Source organism: Mustelus asterias, chromosome 24, assembly GCF_964213995.1.
Source record: "Mustelus asterias chromosome 24, sMusAst1.hap1.1, whole genome shotgun sequence".
Lineage (NCBI taxonomy): Eukaryota > Metazoa > Chordata > Chondrichthyes > Carcharhiniformes > Triakidae > Mustelus > Mustelus asterias.
In genome coordinates, this window is record NC_135824.1 from 53,502,572 (window position 1) to 53,521,450 (window position 18,879).

The 18,879-nt window shown below is 46.9% G+C and overlaps 1 protein-coding gene across 1 annotated transcript; it reads left to right on the top strand.

Annotated features, from left to right (window-relative positions):
* The first annotated feature begins 164 nt into the window (after positions 1-164).
* Positions 165-12,408, top strand: tbcb (tubulin folding cofactor B). Its single transcript, XM_078241778.1, has 6 exons — positions 165-512; positions 5,502-5,645; positions 6,284-6,380; positions 9,139-9,330; positions 10,400-10,472; positions 11,208-12,408. The coding sequence occupies exons 1-6, from the start codon at positions 390-392 to the stop codon at positions 11,323-11,325; spliced, it is 747 nt and encodes a 248-aa protein (XP_078097904.1). The 5' UTR covers positions 165-389; the 3' UTR covers positions 11,326-12,408.
* The last annotated feature ends 6,471 nt before the right edge of the window (positions 12,409-18,879 follow it).

Consider the following 18,879-nt stretch of genomic DNA (forward strand, 5'->3'; position numbering starts at 1 on the left):
TCTTCCCAGCCCCTCCCCCTCTTTCCCAGCCCCTCCCCCTCTTCTCCAGCCCCTCCCCCTCTTCCCCAGCCCCTCCCCCTCTTCCCCAGCCCCTCCCCCTTATCACCATTCCAATCTCCCATCCCGGCCCCCATCATGCACCACGCCCCGCCCCCTCTGACGCTGATTGGCCCTTGAGAAAGAGGCGTGACCATTGGGGCATCTTCCAATCAGCGTTGGCGGCGACTAGAAGGTTCTGGAGCGGGGCAGCGCGAGCGGGTTAACGGCCTCGGGATTCAAAGCAGCGGCCGGGAGGGGCAGGGAGCAGGTGACCCATCCGCGGCACGCCCGCTAATCGGCGGGGAGAGCCCTGAGAGCAGGCGGCGTAGTGCCGAGCCCTGAGGCGGGCCATGGAGGAGGAGACTTACCGGGTGGTGTCGGCGCCGGCGGTGGAGGTGCGGGTCAGCAGCTCGCTCTCCTCCTTTATCTCGGAGAAAAGGTTCAACCGCGGCATCACCGTGTCCGAGCTGAAAGTGAGTCAGCGAGAGAGGGCCCGAGGCTGGGCCCCGCCGACTAAAACCCCCGGAGACGGGAGGCTGAGGGCCCGCTGGGGGAGGTGGGCGGAGCTGACTGTCGGCGCGGGGGGGCGGGGTTCGTGGGTTGTAGGCGGGGCAGGGGCGTGAGGGAGGGGCAGGGGCTGAGGGAGGGGGAGGGCCCACCCGCCGTTCGACGAAATCAGGGGCGGGGTCAATCTAATCGTGGGTGGGGCCAACCGCCATTTGACCGAATCAGGGGCGGGTCAAATAGTTTGTGGGCGGGGCCGACCGCGCGTGGGTGGAATGGGGGCGGGGCAAAGAAATGGTGGGGGCGGAGTTCGGGAGGCTGGCCGCGCGTGTGCGCAGTCAGGGGGGCGGGGCCGCCTGGGCCCTGCCCGAGGTAGGGGCGGGGCTAAATTGTTTGTGGGCGGGGCGGTAGATGGAGGAGGGGGAGGTGTCTAAGGTTGCGCCTGCGCTCTTCCTCGCAGTTGCCCTTGATGGACAGGTCAAGCCCACTGTCCAGCCAGGCGTGCTGGTGCCAGCTGCTTAGTGCAATGGTCAAGACGCTCGCCTACCTCCCAGCTCATGATGACTGGTCAAGGATCACCGGGCGGCCAGTGGAAACATTTCACTGCCCATATAAAGCCTGTTTTTGAAGAAGGCTGGCTTTGGCTTCAGCAGCTGGGAATGGTGTGCACTGGACCACCCAAAAGATACAAGACCAACCCCCACCTCATCAACCATGCATTACCCTGACTGACTAATGCAGTGGTTCCCAAAAGGATTGGCGCGCCACACTGGTGTGGCGAGAGAGGATGGCAAGTGTGGCGGGAAGATTCAAGGAGTGGTGACCCAGGCCAGGAGTCGGACACGGGTCCCAGGCATTGTGGGGCAGCGGTGCTCGCCACTGTGCCACCGTGCAGCCCACCAACACCAACTTGGCAGTGGGTGGGAGTCAGGATGCAATTGGATCTCAGTGGGCAGTCAGCTGGGTCAGGAATTGTGTTAATTCCTCACCCCAATTTGGCGGATATGGTAACGATCTCTGGGAAATGTGTAGCTACATCCATGTTGGTAAGGATGTACTGGTAGCCCCTTTTTTGTTTATGGTGGGGGCACCACACCAGCACCTTGCTGAATGGTTCACCAAAAGCTTTTTCTGAGTCTCATTACTTTGTGTTGTCTGCAAACTTGGATTTGCAACTCTATTCCTTCAGTTAAAGAATTATATCCTCACATAAGGCAAAATACCGCAGAAATGTAAATTATTTTGTAAAGGGTGTTGCCAGGCATGCAGCATTTGAGAGACTGGATTGGCTTGGATTGTTTACTTCAGGGGTGATCTTATAGAGGTCTATAAAATAATGAGGGGCATAAGATAGACAGTCAACATCTTTTCCCAAAGATAGGGGAGTCTGAAACTAGAGGGCATAGGTTTAAGGTGAGAGAGGAGAGATACAAAAGGGCCCAGAGGGATAGTTTTTTCACACAGGATGGTGAGTGTCTGGAACAAGCTGCCAGAGGTAGTAGTAGAGGCAGGTACAATTTTGTCTTTTAAAAAGCATTTAGACAGTTACACGGGTAAGATGGGTATAAAGGGACATGTGCCAAATGCGGGCAATTGGCACTAGCTTAGTGGCTTAAAAAAAGGGCGGCATGGACAAGTTGGGCCGAAGGGCCTGTTTCCATGCTGTAAACCTCTATGACAATCAAAGAAACATTTAAACATGGTTTAAACAAGCATTGTTTTGTACTTTCTGGATGTCCCATGATCATATTATAAAGTAGTTGTGTTCTATGTTATGAATCAAGCACTGCTAGGAGTTGTTTTTTTTTTGTTTTTGAATATTTCTTATCAATAAAAAATTTGGTGTGGCGCGAGCAAATTTTTATTCCGAAAGTGCGGCCCAGTGAAAAATGTTTGGGAACCACTGGACTAATGGCCCGCTTCCCAAACGTAACAGTGACCCTGCCCCCACCACTCATTGAGTCATAGAGTATCTCGACTGATTTCTCAAGGGAAACATTACAGACTTGACAGCTATCTTATACAACACCAGATTATCTGGAGACAATGAGAGGGATGAAGCACTGGCTTGCACTCGCAATGAAAGCAAACATACATATAAACATACAAATTAGGAGCAGGAGTAGGCCTCTGGCCCCTCAGGCCTGCTGTGTCATTCAATAAGATCAGGGCTGATCTGTTTTTTAACCTCAACTTCACATTCTTGCCTCTCCCTCTATAACCTTTACCGTAAGAAGTCTCACAACGCCAGGTTAAAGTCCAACAGGTTTATTTGGAATCATGAGCTTTCGGAGTGCTGCTCCTTCATAGTATTCAAGAGGTGGCTGGATATAGCACTTGGGGTGAATGGGATCAAAGGTTATGGGGGGAAAAAGCAGGATTAGGCTATTGAGTTGGATGATCGTAATGAATGGGGGAGCAGGCTCGAAGGGCCAAGTGGCCTCCTCCTGCTCCTATCCTCTATGTTTCTGTTTCATCAGGTAAGTGGAGTCTGATGAAGGAGCAGCGCTTTGTTTTCCTCATCTCTGTCCAAGCTTCCTTATCATAGAAACCCTACAGTGCAGAAGGAGGCCATTCGGCCCATCGAGTCTGCACCGACCACAATCCCACCCAGGCCCTACCCCCACATATTTACCTGCTAATCCCTCTAACCTACGCATCTCAGGACACTAAGGGGCAATTTTTAACCTGGCCAATCAACCTAACCCACACATCTTTGGACTGTGGGAGGAAACCGGAGCACCCGGAGGAAACCCACGCAGACACGAGGAGAATGTGCAAACTGCACACAGACAGTGACCCGAGCCGTGAATCGAACCCTGGAGCTGTGAAGCAGCAGTGCTAACCACTGTGCTACCGTGCCGCCCCTGTTATTTTGAAACAGTGAGTCCAAGTTCTCAATTCTCCCCACAAGAAGGAACATCCTTTCCCTCCAACTCCCCTTAGGACCTCAGCTGTGTGCACTGCAGCATGAGGATATATCCTGTTCTCGGATTAGAACAAAAGTCACTCTAGCTGATGTCTGAGAGAAGTTACAGGCATCTAGTAGGACAGGTCAACATCTTAAAATGGATATTTTCAGTAAAGATTGGAGCAGAGAAGGACATTCAGGCAGGGTAGTAAGGCAGGAGCAAAGAACCTATATTACAGCAGAGAGTAAAGGTCAAAGGTACTTAATTGGATGTAAAGCCCTTTGAAAAGATGGCTGGTGGTCGTGAGAAGCATGATATAAGTACAAGTCTTTCTCTTGCTTCTCCCTCCTTACTCAAAGTAAGAATCCTGCTTGGTGAATATGATTTGGTATTACTTGGGAGTCAAGTATACAGGATTAGTAATGTGCTGTTGGAATTAGGGTCTCCTGTAAAGTACACAGTAGCCTGGAACCTGGTCATGCAGTGCAACAAACACATTGCACACAACCAAAGTTTTTGATTTTGATGCATTATTGTCACATGTATTAGTATACAGTGAAAAGTATTGTTTCTTGCGTGCTATACAGACAAAGCATACCGTTCATAGAGAAGGAAAGGAGAGAGAGTGTTACAGTCATAGCTAGGGTATAGAGAAAGATCAGCTTAATACGAGGTAGGTCCATTCAAAATTCTGACAGTTCTTGAGTCATTTGGTACGTGTCCTCAGACTTTTGTACCTTTTTCCCGGAAGAAGGTGGAAGAGAGAATGTCCAGGGGGTGTGTGGGGTTGATTATGCTGGCTGCTTTCCCGAGGAAGTGTAGACTGGGTCAATAGATGGGAGGCTGGTTTCGTGATGGACTGGACTTCCTTCGCGACCCTTTGTAATTTTTTGCGGTCTCGGGCAGAGCAGGAGCCATACCAAGCTGTGATGCAACCAGAAAGAATGCTTTCGATGGTGCGTCCGTGAAAGTTGGTGAGAGTCGTAGCGGACATGCCAAATTTCCTTAGCCTCCTGAGAAAGTAGAGGCGTTGGTGGGGTTTTCTTAACTATAGCGTTGGCGTGGAGGGACTGCGACTAGTTGTTGGTGATCTGGGCACCTAAAATATGCCCCCCTAATACATAAATTACTTTGGTTTGGGAACAGAACAGAGGGTACTGATATCTGGATGTTTTGTCTTGACACGTTTTGACTATATTTGCCCAAAGATAAGGGAAAATAGTGCTTAAAGGCCAACATTAAAATAAACTGTGTTTTCACAAGTACTTTTCTACAACAAATGAGGCTTTGACGAGTTAGGTGCTAATTTGTTAGTTTTACCTTCCCAGCGTCTCTACATTTAGCCTGCCATGGACATCGCACGTTCCCTCACACCTGCTGTTTTGGGAAGCCGTCGATTACTTTTTCTCACAGCGGGATCAACAATTTTTATTTGAGTCACGTCTTTAATGTCATAAAACATCCCGGGGCATTTCACCTGAGCAATATGAACCAAGCCATGACTTGAGCCACATCGGGAGACATGAGGTCAGATGACCCAATGTTTGATCAGAGGAGTGGGATGGGGTGGTGGGTGTTGTACAGGCAGCTCTAAAGCAGAAAGCTCCTGAAGTCACCTTCGTGGAGTTGGGTTGCAGACTGAATGACAGAACAGGCTCAAGGCGCTGGATAGGCTATTCTTGTTGTTATGTGAGGTGTGTGCGTGTGCAACAACCCAGAAGGTAGCGCACAAGCTGCTCAAGTTGTTCCATTCAAAATCAGGCATGTGTTATTCAAAATTGAAAAGATACCATGCCTGAAACAGGTTGCACATCGCAAAAAAAATAACAGGGAAAATTGGCTTGAATGATGCAATGAAGAGAGTTGTTGAGAATTAATTTTAAGATTCTACTGCTATGGGGAAGAATAGCATTTTTTGTTTTTATACTTCTCTGCCAAAAGTAACCACTGATTTTAAAATAAGGCCTACTTAACTGCAGTATTCGGTTTCTGTTAAAGTCCTCGGTATGTTGTGCTGAAGCTGTTTTTTAACATTTCTAACGACAGTGCAAGTTGGAACTGATTGTGGGCTCTCCGGCCTCCTGCATGGAGCTGCAGCTGTTCAGTCCGGATGACAAGTTCGTTGGCTTGCTGAACCAAGATGATACATTGCTTGGTTCCTATCCTATTGATGACCGCTGTCGGATACACGTGAGTATGGCATAGTCACATAACTGTTTGAATAAAGCTTGTCGAATGTGAATCCCTCAGTTGTTCAGATCAATAAGAGGACTTTTTAAAAAAGTCTTCAACCTTTTCCTATTCATTTCTTTTTAATTGCCCTTGGTACCATCAAGTGCTTCTTCAGTCTTGTTGCCAACCTTATCACCTTTTTAAACATTCATTTGTGGGATGTGGGCATTGCTGACTAGGCCAGCATTTACTGCCCATTCCTAATTGCCCCTTTAGGTGATGGTGAGCTGTCGTCTTGAACTGCTGCAGTCCATGTGGTTTCGGAAATGTTTGAAGTGGTATAAAATCACAATGGAGTGAATCCATTTCACTTTTTCATTGCTCCTGAACTGACAGATGGGAATGTAGTAATACTTCAAAGTTTTAATAACCCTACATTTGATACATCAAAAAGATTCACTAAATGACGAAAATACCAAATGATTGCTGGTGAAGTTTGACCAATAGAAATCCTATTTTGGCACCAAAAACTGCTTGTTAAAATTTAGTTTGAGTTTCTGGGCGGACTGTCTTCACTTGCTGGTACGATGCAGAATAGTTATCATCATCCTTTTTAAAATTAAGTGGGGTGATTATTTCATGTGCCTGTTTTGTAGGTAATAGACCAAAGTGGAGTGAAGATTGGGGAGTTTGAGGATGTGTCTAAAGTTATAAAGTATGAAATGTCCAATGAAGCATATGATAAGAGAGCAGGTGAGTTGAGTTTGAGAGCCATGTCTGCGCTGGCTTTACAAAAATTCCTTTCATACTTGTCCTCCGACCGTGGAATGTTGAGCCTTGAATTCTATAATGTGTAGTATTGTTTTTGTAAAATGGGCTCAGAGTATTTGATTCCATTTCTGATTTTTTTTTCTCTTTCTCATTTTAACTACTGGTTATCTGAGATGGCCAGGCTCTGGCTGCCGGAATGTTCTTAAACCAGGAGCTGAGACATGTGAAGGAGTCACCCGAGGTGACGCACTTCAAGAAAAATTGCATGCTGAAGTGCGAGCGAATTCATTCGCAGCACTAAATCTGGTTTGCAACGTAATCTTTTCATTGTGTTTGACTATGCTTTTGACACACGCGATGTCTTGTCTCTAAGTAGCAGACTTCCAGGCGGGGAAAAAAAACTGTATTACCCATTTGAGGATCCTTTTGTTCCTGACTCTCTGTAAATTGTGAAGGAGAACCCAAGATCTTCATAGACCTGGATGGTTCATCACATTCAGAAAGCTACTGTGAATGAATCGCCCTCAGATATGAGATGTCGCGGACAAAACACGAGATGCCAAGCAGTCCAGCTGAGCCATAAGGGGCGGCACGGTAGCACAGTGGTTAGCACTGCTGTTTCACAGCTCCAGGGACCTGGGTTCGATTCCCGGCTTGGGTCACTGTCTGTGTGGAGTTTGCACATTCTCCCTGTGTCTGCGTGGGTTTCCTCCGGTTTCCTCCCACAGTCCAAGGATGTGCGGGTTAGGTTGATTGGCCATGCTAAATTGCCCCTTAGTGTCCTGAGATGTGTAGGTTAGAGGGATTAGTGGGTAAACAAGTAGAGATATGGGGGTAGGGCCTGGGTGAGATTGTGGTCGGTGCAGACTCGATGGGCCAAATGGCCTCTTTCTGCACTGTAGGGTTTCTATGGTTCTATGATTCATTGTCCCAGTTCTATCCCTATCTCGAGGGCTCATCTCATTTCACACTATAGTGACAAGATTTTATCGGATGAACACAGACCACACAAACTGCATTTTCAGCCAATGTTGAAGGGCATAGTCAGCTAAATTGTGTACTTTGTCACATTAAACCCAAAAGCTGATCCTGGGTATGGGCAACTTTTAACCATTTCTAGCTGTAATATAAATTCACCAGCCATTGAGTGAAAAAAAACATTTTTAGAATCCTCAATTGTTTGAGATACTCGAATCCTATAAGTCTACATGACTTACAGAGGCATTCCACAATTCTGGATTCTTCCTAATACTTGCCCTGAATTTGCTACAAGAAAATTCCTTGTGGCAAATTCACATTTTTTTATTTCTCGCATGAAACTAATCTTAAGTAACAGCTTGGACAGGGTGGGGCAGTAAATCCTTAAACCATTGCGGTATGCAGCAGGGATACAGTGTGTAAGCTGTATCCTCCAGGTCACTGAGCTAGTGAAAGGACTCTCTCTCTCTCTCTCTGATTGACCACAATGTGGTCTAAGGCTAAAAACTACTTCTGGGGTTTAGCTTTAACTTTTTAAAAAAATTATAATTCACTTTAATAATGCATTTTGCTTAACTTGTTCCCCCCACCTCCCAAAATATTCCTGTACAATTATGATGTTTACAGTTCTCGCTCATCTTCGAATTGGTGATGAGGAACTTTGAGAAGCGATTCTTAATGAGGACCTTTTAATCTCCCAGCTTGGACAGAGCAGTGCAAAACGTTGAGAGAATGAGCACCAGGCTGGCTAAATGACTGGTGGGATAACAGCATTCTGTGGTGATTAAAGCAGCGTTTACCCAGTATCTGCTGAGTAAATGGAAATGTGGACAAAATGCAAACTCATCATACTGTGGCCTTAGCTGATAACTATCGATTCAAAAGCTCTGGCCTGGATTCCTGAGTTATTTTACCCAGCTTCTAATTTCTGAATGCTCAAAAAATAATCACTCAATTCCCATCTATACCTCTGTAATGGGGGGAGAAAAATAGTTGTTTCATAGAATCTCACAGTGCAGAAGAGGCCCTTCAGCCCATCAAGTCTGCACTGGCACACAAGAAAAACCTGACCTCCCATTTACCAGCACTTGGCCCATAGTCCTGAATGTTATAACGTGCCAAGTACTCATCCAGATACTTTGTAATGTGAGGCATCCCGTCTCTACCACCCTCCCTGGCAGCGCATTCCAGACCATCACCACCCTCTGGGTAACATAGCTTTTCCTCACATCCCCCCCAAAAAATCTCCTGCCCCCCCCCCCCCCCCCCCCCCACTTTGAACCCATGTCCCCTCATGACTGACCCTTCAGCTGAGAGGAACAGCTGCTCCTTATCCACTATGTCTATGCCCCTCATAATCTTGTACATCTCAATCGGGTCACCCTTCCATCTTCTCTGCTCCAACAAAAACAACCCAGGCCTATGTAACCTCTCTTCGTAACTTAAATGTTCCATTCCAGGCAGCATCCTGGTGCATCTCGTCTGCACCCCCTCCAGTGCGTCCGTCCTATAATGTGGTTGGGGGAGGGGGGGGGGGGGTGCACCTTGAAGAAAGCACTAAAGCTGGCTTTGCTGGAAGTTGGTGAGTGAAGTTTAGTGTGTGGCATTGGTCAGGTAAGTTTCATCCTCCTCCCCAGATCCATTCGTTAGTTGACTTCTGTAGTAAGCTGTTGAACTGTGTTCCCACAGATTGGTGGGAGAATGTGAGCTGAAAGTGCTTCTGGCAGGTTGTAGCCAAACGATTAACTGGTTCCTATTTTAGATTCGATGCGCTTGTTCATGAAACGCAGTAAACTGGGCTTGTATAACGAGGAACAGAAAGCAAAGGATCAGATCGAACTCGAGCAGAGGATACAAGAAGAAAAGGCTTTGGCTGATGCCATTCCAGTTGGTGCAAGGTGCGAGGTTGTAATCTCGGGCCAGCCATCCAAGCGAGGCACAGTGATGTATGTGGGTAAGTTGCTGGTGACTTGGCAGTAGAATCCACCATTCAGAGTATCTTCCCATTTTCTCAAGTATGGTGTATCTTATTTATTCCTTTTTTCCAGGCTTCCGATGCTTCCCCGCTTCCCTTCTCCTTTTGCCCCACTCTCCTCCCCTGCCACTTCATCCCTACACCGCTTCCTTTGTGTTGTATCTTTTTGTTGAATGTGATGAAGCCTAGAATGTTAAAGTAGCCCCATCAGAGCCATGTATTTGTGGCCCATCTAGACTGGAAAGCCAGTGTTGGTTGAGCTGCTGGCAATAAAGGAATTGCTTTAGTCCTTGTTACACCGCACACTATTGATTTTGGCTAGCTATAGGGCGGCACAGCGGGTTAGCACTGCTGCCTCACAGCGTCAGGGACCCAGTTTCAATTCCCGCCTCGGATCACTGTCTGTGTGGAGTTTGCACGTTCTCCCCGTGTCTGCGTGGGTTTCATCCCACAGTCCAAAGATGTGCGGGTTAGGTGGATTGACCACACTAAATTGTCCGTTAGTGTCAGGGGGGCTAGCAGGGCAAATATTGCAGTTACGGGGATAGGGCCTGGGTGGGAATGTTGTTGGTGCAGGCGATATGGGCCAAATGGCCTCCTGCTCTGTAGGGATTCTATAAAAAGATTATGTAGCAGCGTGTTCCACCACAGAACAAGGCAGCATCTAACTGAGAAGGGAGGACTTTTGTTCACCAAATATAACAAATGATGGTTCTAAACCTATGCTGACCTGTGCTTTCTATCCTTGGGGAACGTCACTGGTTTTCGCTAAAGTCCTCCATTGGATATTCACCCCATTGCGTTTATTTTTTTGTTCCATTTACGTGCTGCATGCTTCTGAGACGTATCCTGAAAATGTGTTCAGCTTGTTCGAGCTCAGAGCAGTTTTGGACATGAAACAGTGTCCACAGGCCAGGCATCTTCATTCAGGAGCCCCTAGTCATGGATCTCAATTGCACGTTTCACTGCTGTTTCGTATATAAATGTCACAAGCTCTGCCCGGGTTTGCCTGTCATCTCAAATATCACCAGTAGCCTTTCTGTTTCAGGTCAAGCAGATTTTAAACCAGGATATTGGATTGGACTGAAATATGATGAACCTTTGGGGAAACACGATGGCAGGTAATGTCTGTGCTGTGGAATTCCCTTAATTTGATTTATTCTTGTCTCACGTATTAGTATACAGTGTAAAATATTGTTTCTTGCATGCTATATGCACAAAGCATACCGTTCTTGGAACAAAGGGGTGACGGGAAGGAGAGTGTGCAGAATGTAGTGTTACAGTCATAGCTAGGGTGTAGAGAAAGATCAACTTAATGCGAGGTAGATCCATTCAAAAGTCTGACAGCGGCAGGGAAGGAGCTGTTCTTGAGTCGGTTGGTACGTGACCTCAGACTTTTGTATCTTTTTCTCGACAGAAGAAGGTGGAAGAGAGAATGTCCGGAGTGCGTGGGGCGGGGAGTGTAGACAGAGCTAATGGATGGGAGGCTGGTTTGCGTGATGGATTGGGCCACATTCACAACTCTTGGTAGTTTCTTGTGGTCTTGGGCAGAGCAGGAGCCATACCAAGCTGTGATACAACCAGAAAGAATGCTTTCTATGGTGCATCTGTAAAAGTTGGTGAGAGTCGTAGCTGACATGCCAAATTTCCTTAGTCTTCTGAGAAAGTAGAGGCGCTGGTGGAGCTTTTTTAACTATAGTGTCGGCGTGGATGGGGGGGAACCAGGACAGGTTGTCGATTAGCAGTGATGGTTTATTGACTTGTGCTGAAATAGCATTTGGAGTTTAAAATTGTCACAGTCAGATTGGCTTAAGTTCTTTGCTCTTCAAACGACTGCTTTTATTTATTTTCTGCAGTGTGAATGGAAAGAGGTATTTTCAGTGTCAGTACAAGTATGGTGCGTTTGTGAAGCCACAGACCGTAACAGTGGGAGATTATCCAGAGGAGGACTACGGTCTGAATGACGAAATGTGAACGCTGATTGTCTACACCTTGGAAGCATTGCCACACTGTCCTGATGATCCTGAAATACAATGAATCCTCCTTGCAGCCGCATCCAGCTGCTCGGAGTTCCTGAATACATTGGGACTTTGTTCTTTATTTGTTTTACGTGCTCTGCCGATAAGAGTTTAGCTCATGATCAAACAGAGATGACCATTACTTTCACATTTGGAACATGAATATTCCCAATTTACTACCTGACTCTAGTTACTTGCAAACCTGTGCCTGAGGTGCCAAGTGCAGTGGTTTTGACAACTGGCTGCTGCCCAAGTCACTGTTGGGATCAGAGTGAAAAGTTGCTACTATTAATGTAAGCCATGGAAATTAATATCGCGTTGCATTAGACCACAACTATGGCTCGGCGATGCCCATCACTAGTCATTTAGGTACACTTGTGAAAGAATGGCATCCGTCCCATCTGAACCTTGTGTCTTTTATACCTGTGTGTTTTGCCCACTATGGCCGAGATCTGAACTTTTAGTTTCAGCAGTTGAGCAGTTGCTGACTGTCACAACAGGAGCTTTCGATAACATTGCCAGCGGCCTTGGTAATTACCATTTTAAAGTTAGCAAGATTGTCACTTATTTCCTGGGAGAGCGAGTCACAACCACACTTCTTGTTGAATTGTTTTAACTTATTAACCCCATACACCTGTGGGTGCATCTCTGTAAACGCAAGGCTTTAAACGCGGCAGTTAAACCTTTATCCTGTACGGAGATATTCACTCCGAGGACAATGTCACATCGGCACGGTTGGATGGTAAACATGTCTTACTTTTTAATAGTGTTTCTGTTTTTTTAATTCTTTTCTGATGAGTTTATAACACTTAATTGAGGTTTAAAGTTTGCATTAACTTGCCAAACACTCATTTCCATCAATTTAAAAAGAGGGGGCAGTGATTCACTCCTGTGTCCCTGAAATGTTGCTTCATAACCAGGGTGTGCACATAACAGTTTTGTGTTGAATGCAAAGGATATCTTTGTTTCCGCCTTAACTTCTACTGATGATCACTTAAATGTAGTGAGAAATTTAACAACTAAAATACAATGCCGTTCACTTGTGTCTCTCCAAGTTTTTTTTTGTGTGTGGCACAAATGTTAAGGAAAGAATCTGTTGGCTTTATTAACTTGATGTGTTTGACAATTGGCTACCTTAGTAAGACTGCCCCTGTGGCAAGGTTTAGGCACATGTACACCAATGTGTTTTATTTTGATGAGATGTAAAAGTTAGTGAAGAAATAAAGCATTCTTACCTCATGGAAGCATTTCATTGCATTCTGGCATTAGTTCTTGAGTTAGCCATTTGCTGTATTTTTGTAAGTTTATAATTTTTCTCCACAGTGAAGCACTCGTCAGAACTTTAATCAGTCTTTTTCATGGGAGGTTGTTTGCGGTGGGGGTGAATATGCAGAGAATCATTGACTGAATCGGAAAATAGAGGTTCCATCCACACAGGGTGGTGGCTTGAGAGGGTAAGAGAGTAGCCATCATTTTGAATCATTTGTAGGCAATGTTGTCATGGGAGGAGCAGAATAGGTTAATTATGTGAGCAGCAAGGATCTTAGACTAGGTATGTGAGGCTGGCCTCTGCACTAGCAGTGGAAGGTGATTGTGCTTTGCCAGTGTGTTGTAGTGGAGTACTGTGCTGGGTACAGCGGTTGAGGCTGCCGTATTACTGGGGTTAAGGGGCTGGCAAGGTTCATGGCTAGTGCTGTGTGGGAGGAGTGAAGTAAGGAAGGGAAAATTGTAACAGGAGTAGGCCATTCGGCCCTTCAAATCTATCAATAGAACATGTCAACTCCATTCACCATGTGCAGACTCTGCACAGTCACCCAAGCTGGGAATCAAACCTGGGTCCCTGGTGCTGTGAGGTAGCAGTGCTAACCACTGTGCCACCATGCCGCCCATAATAAAGGCACCAAAGGGGCACCCAGTTGGAGCTCCAGATAGAATACCCCTTGTGTGGAAATGGTGTTTCCTGGTCTCCTTTCTGAAAGACTCGGCTCTTGATTGTCAGTTTGTACCCACTTGTTCCATTGCTCTGCACCTAACCCATTGAATCCCTTAACCCACATCAAATGTCTCCAGTTAGATCGCCCTCCCCTGCCACCCAGCCATCTAAACTCAATGAATACAAGTCAAACTTGTACAACCTGTCCTTGTAAACTAAACTCTGTCATTTGCTAAATCTGCACCGTGCCTGGTCCCAAGTTCAGTTTACGCTTCCTGAGCTGATGGGGTCTGACCAAGGCTCTGTCTAAAGACTGAAGCATAACTTCCGAGCCTTCCTCTTCCAACCCACTGGAGGTAAAGAATAGCATTCTGTTAGAGTTTCTGACTTAGTTTCTTGTGATTCTTCTAAATCTCCGTTTAAAAACTTTGGATGTACTTCATACACATCCATTTTCCTTCAAGTTAATTCTTGGGATGTGGGCATTTATATGGGCCTTTTATGTGGGCCTTTCCCTAATTCTCCTCAAAGGTGCTGGAGAGCCGCTGCAGTCCATGTGGTATTGGTGTACCCACAATGCTTTTAGGGAGGGAGTTCCAAGTCATAGGATCCCTACAGTGCAGAAGGAGGCCATTCAGCCCATCAGGTCTGCACCAACTCACGCCCTCTTCCCCCACAACCCCACGCATTTTCAATGGCTAGTCCATCTAACCTACCAAACATGATGGTGAGTGGCTTGGAGGAGAACTTGCAGACAGTTGTGTTTCTACTGCCCCTGCTCCTCTAGGTGGTAGAGGTCACAGGTTGGGAAGGTGTCATTGATGGACGTTTAGCTGGAAGCAACACTGAAAATCTGAAGCCCGAAGAACACCAGTTGTTATATCTGACTCTTGGGCAGTCCCTCAGTATGGAGGATCTGACCAAGGCTTTATCTAATGACTGAACTTCCTAGTGTTCCTCTTCCAACCCACTGGAGGTAAAGAATAAAGATGACACTTTTATCAGGCTAGATTAGGGTCACCTTGATTCAAAACATTGGCTCTTCTCTCTTCACAGATGCTGTCCGACCTGCTGAGATTTTCCAGCATTTTTCTGTTTTTGTTCCAGATTCCAGCTTCTGCAGCAGAGTCAGAGGTTTACAACATGGAAACGGGCCCTTCGGCCCAACTTGTCCATGCCGCTCTTTTTTAACACCTAAGTTAGTCCCAATTGTCTGCGTTTGGCCCGTATTCATCTATACATATCTTGCCCATACAACTAAACGCTTTTTAAAAGACAAAATTGTACCCGCCTCTACTACTACCTCTGGCAGCTCGTTCCAGACACTCGCCACTCTCTGTGTAATAAAATTGCCTCCTCGGGACCCTTTTGTCCCTCTCACCTTGAACCTATGCCCTCTAGTTTTAGACTCCCCTACCTTTTGGGAAAAGATAGTGACTAGCTGATCTATGCCCCTCATTATTTTATAGACCTCTATAAGATCATCCCTCATACTCCTATGCTCCAGAGAAAAAAGTCCCAGTCTATCCAGCCCCTCCTTATAACTCAAACCTTAGGAAATCTTTTCTGCACTCTTTCTAGTTTAGTAATATCCTTTCTATAATAGGGTGACCAGAACTGTACATAGTATTCCAAGTGTGGCCTTACCAATGTCTTGTACAACTTCAACAAGACGTCCCAACTCCTGTATTCAATATTCTGATCAATGAAACATTTGCGTTTATCTGAGATGGCTGGTATGTCCAAAGCATAACCTGCAGACTCTGCCACATGTGGGGTAGCTTCTGCTTGGTGGGATTTTAGATGTTTGGAGGCCCATGTCTCCCACCAATAAATAACTTTGGACATCTTTGGACTGTGGGAGGAAACACACGCAGACGCGAGGAGAATGTGCAAACTCCACACAGACAGTGACCCAAGCCGGGAATCGAACCCGGGTCCCTGGCACTGTGAGGCAGCAGTGCTAACCACTGCCACCGTGCCGCCCTTAGTGGGGTAAATATGTGGGGTTACGGGGATAGGGCCTGGATGGGATTGTTGTCGGTGCAGACCCGATGCAAACTCGATGGGCCGAATGGCCGCCTTCTGCGCTGTAGGGTTTCTATGATGTCTTCCGCAGATTGGGATGCATATCATTGGGTCCAGGTTATTTACCCCTTTCAAGGATGCTGAACACCTTTAATATTTCCCCCCTTGCATGTTTATCCCACCCAATCACTCAACACAGGAGTAGGCCATTCAGCCCATCGTCCCTCCTGATCAGACACTTCAATGCCTTTTATACCCACTATCCCCATAATCCTTTATATTATTGTGAATCAGAAATCTTATCAATCTCGACTTTAAACAAACTATGACTGAGTTTCCACAGCCATCGTGGATCGAGAATTCCAAAGATTCACAACCCTCTGTGCGAAGAGATTTCTCCCACACTCCAAAGATGTTGCCCTTGGCGGGCTTTGTTGCTGTCGGGCGACGGAGGTCCCTCTACGGAGGGATCTCCCCCAATTACATCGGGGACCTGGGGTGGAGGGTGATGCCTGCAGCAGTGACGCACAACCGTAGGATTCACTGGTTCACGGGCTCCGAAGCTTGCCCCTTTCTGTGGCCTTGTGGAGTCCGTGGACCATGTCTATGTTTTGTGTCTTAGGCTGCACTCCCTTTTTGTTTTCCTAAAGAACCTTTTATTAATGTTTGCACTTCAGTCCCACGCTCCTGATCTATGGACACCCGGTGCGGAGAGGGGAGGGTCGGGATGGCAACCTCCTCGTGAACCTGCTCCTGGGACTGGCGAAACGCGCCTTTTACAGGTCCAGGCAGCGGGCGATCGAGGGGGGCCGTCCATCCTGACTGTCTGCCCCTCTACCGCGGCTACGTTCGCGGCCAGGTGTCCCTGGAGAGGGAGCATGCGGTGTCCACGGGCACCGCAGGGGTTGGGGTGCATTATTGACCCTGATAATCACATTATGATTTGATGTTTTTAAGTTTCCTTTGTACTTTGATTTTTGTTCGGGCTGTTCCCCCTCCTTTTGGGGAGCTGCCCCTTTTACTTTGTCCTGATTTAATTTGAGTTTGTTTATTTGGTTTGGCCTTAAAAGAGGCCAAAGATGTGTGTGTTAGGTTGATTGGCCATGTATTAGCAAGTTTGATTTGATTTATTGTCACAGGTATCGGTACACAGTGAAAAGTATTGTTTCTTGTGCGCTATACAGACAAAACATGCAGTTTTTGGAAAAGGAAATGAGAGGGTGCAGAATGTAGTGTTACAGTCACAGCTGGGGTGAAGAGAAACATAGAAGATAGGAGCAGGAGGAGGCCATTCGGCCCTTCGAGCCTGCTCCCCCCGTTCATTACGATCATGGCTGATCATCCAATGCAATAGCCTAATCCTGCTTTCTCCCCATAACCTTTGATCCCATTCACCCCAAGTGCTATATCCAGCCGTCTCTTGAATACATTCAATGCTTTGGCATCAACTACCTCCTGTGGTGATGAATTCCACAGGCTCACCACTGTTTTTTGGGGGAAGAAATATCTCCTCATCTCCATCCTAAATGGTCTACCCTGAATTTTCAGACTGGATCCCTGGTTCTGGCCTCCCCCACCATCGGGAACATCCTCCCTGCATCTACCCTGTCTAGTCCTGTTAGAATTTTATGAGTCTCTTTGAGATTCTCCCCCACCCTCATTCGTCTGAACTCCAACGGAAACAATCCTAACCTAGTCAATCTCTCCTCATACATCAGTCCCGCCATCCCCAGAATCAGCGTGGCAAACCTTCGCTGCACTCCCTCGCGAGCAAGAACATCCTTCCTCAGAAAAGGAGATTGAAACTGCACGTAATACTCTAGGTGTGGCCTCACCAAGGCTCTGTATAATTGCAACAACACATCCCTGCTCCTGTGCTCGAAACCTCTCGCCATGAAGGCCAACATGCCATTTGCCTTCTTTACCGCCTGCTGCACCTGCATGCTTACCTTCAGCGACTGGTGCACAAGGACACCCAGGTCCCGCTGCACACTCCCCTCTCCCAATTTACAGCCATTCAGGTAGTAATCTACCTTCTTGTTTTTGCTTCCAAAGTGAATAACCTCACATTTATCCAAATTATACTGCATCTGCCATTGATTTGCCCACTCACCCAACCTGTCCAGATCATTCTGAAGGATCTCTGCATCCTCGTCACAGTTCACCCTCCCACCCAACTTGGTAAAATTTAAAAATCAGCTTAATATAAGGTAAGTCCATTCAAAAGTCTGATGGCAGCAGTGAAGAGGGGATCGAATTAGGGCATTGTTAGAGAGTTTGTAAGTGAATAGAACAAGAGTAAAATATAGAGGGTATTGCTGGGGACAGCCACGCTCCAGCCCCATCTTGGTCAGAGACAGGGTAAACATGGGGTCATAGGGTCGGGGCCTAGGTGGGATTGTTGTTGGGGCATGTTCAATGGGCCGAATGGCCTCCTTCTGCACTGTAGGGATTCTATCCTATGCGGTGGCGCAGTGGCACAGTGGTTAGCACTGCTGCCTCAAAGCTCCAGAGACCTGGGTTCGATTCCAGCCTCTGGTCACTGTCTGTGCGGAGTTTGCACGTTCTCCCCGTGTCTGCGTGGGTTTCCTCCCACACTCCAAAGACGTGCCGGTTAGGTGCATTGGCTGTGCTAAATTCTCCCTCAGTGTACCCGAACAGGAGCGTGGCGACTAGGGGATTTTCACAGTAACTTCATTACCGTGTTAATGTAAGCCGACTTGTGACACTAATAAATAAACTTTACTATCTCAGTCCAAAGTGGCTCCCCCTTAATTTTGATATTTTCTCCCCTGCTTGTGGACTCCCCATCAAAGGGAAACATCTTACCTGCATCTGCCCTGTCTATTCCTTCAGGTATTTTACATGATTCCAATGAGATCACCTTTCATTCCTTGAAACTCTGGAGAATACAGGCCCATTTTGCCCCAACCTCTCTTCATACGCCAATCCTGCCATCCCCGAACAGGTCTGGTGAACCTTTTCTTGCACCCTCTCTATGGCAATTATATCCTTTCTCAGCTAAAGGGACAATGGGTAGCACAGTGGTTAGCACAGCTGCCTGATAGCTCCAGGGACCCGGGTTCCATTCCTGGCTTGGGTCACTGTCTGTGTGGAGTTTGCACATTCTCCCCATGTCTGCGTGGGTTTCCTCCGGGTGCTCCGGTTTCCTCCCACAGTCTGAAAGATGTGCTGGTTAGGTGCATTGGCCGTGCTAAATTCTCCCTCAGTGTACCCGAACAGGCGCCGGAGTGTGGCGACTGGGGGATTTTCACAGTAACTTCATTGCAGTGTTAATGTAAGCCTTACTCGTGACACTAATAAATAAGAGGAACACAAGGTATTCATTGAGAACCATGCCCTCACACACCAATAATCTTTCTCATCGCTAATCTGTCCTTTTACCCACTTAGTTAAATTTGGTTCCTAATTTTCACAATTTCCTTTTTAATTCCGCCCTTGCACTCTCTACAATCCTCTATCCCACAGACTCCAATTTTAATTTTACTAATGATTGCTGGTAGGGAGCTTTACACTGCAAAGGCCAGA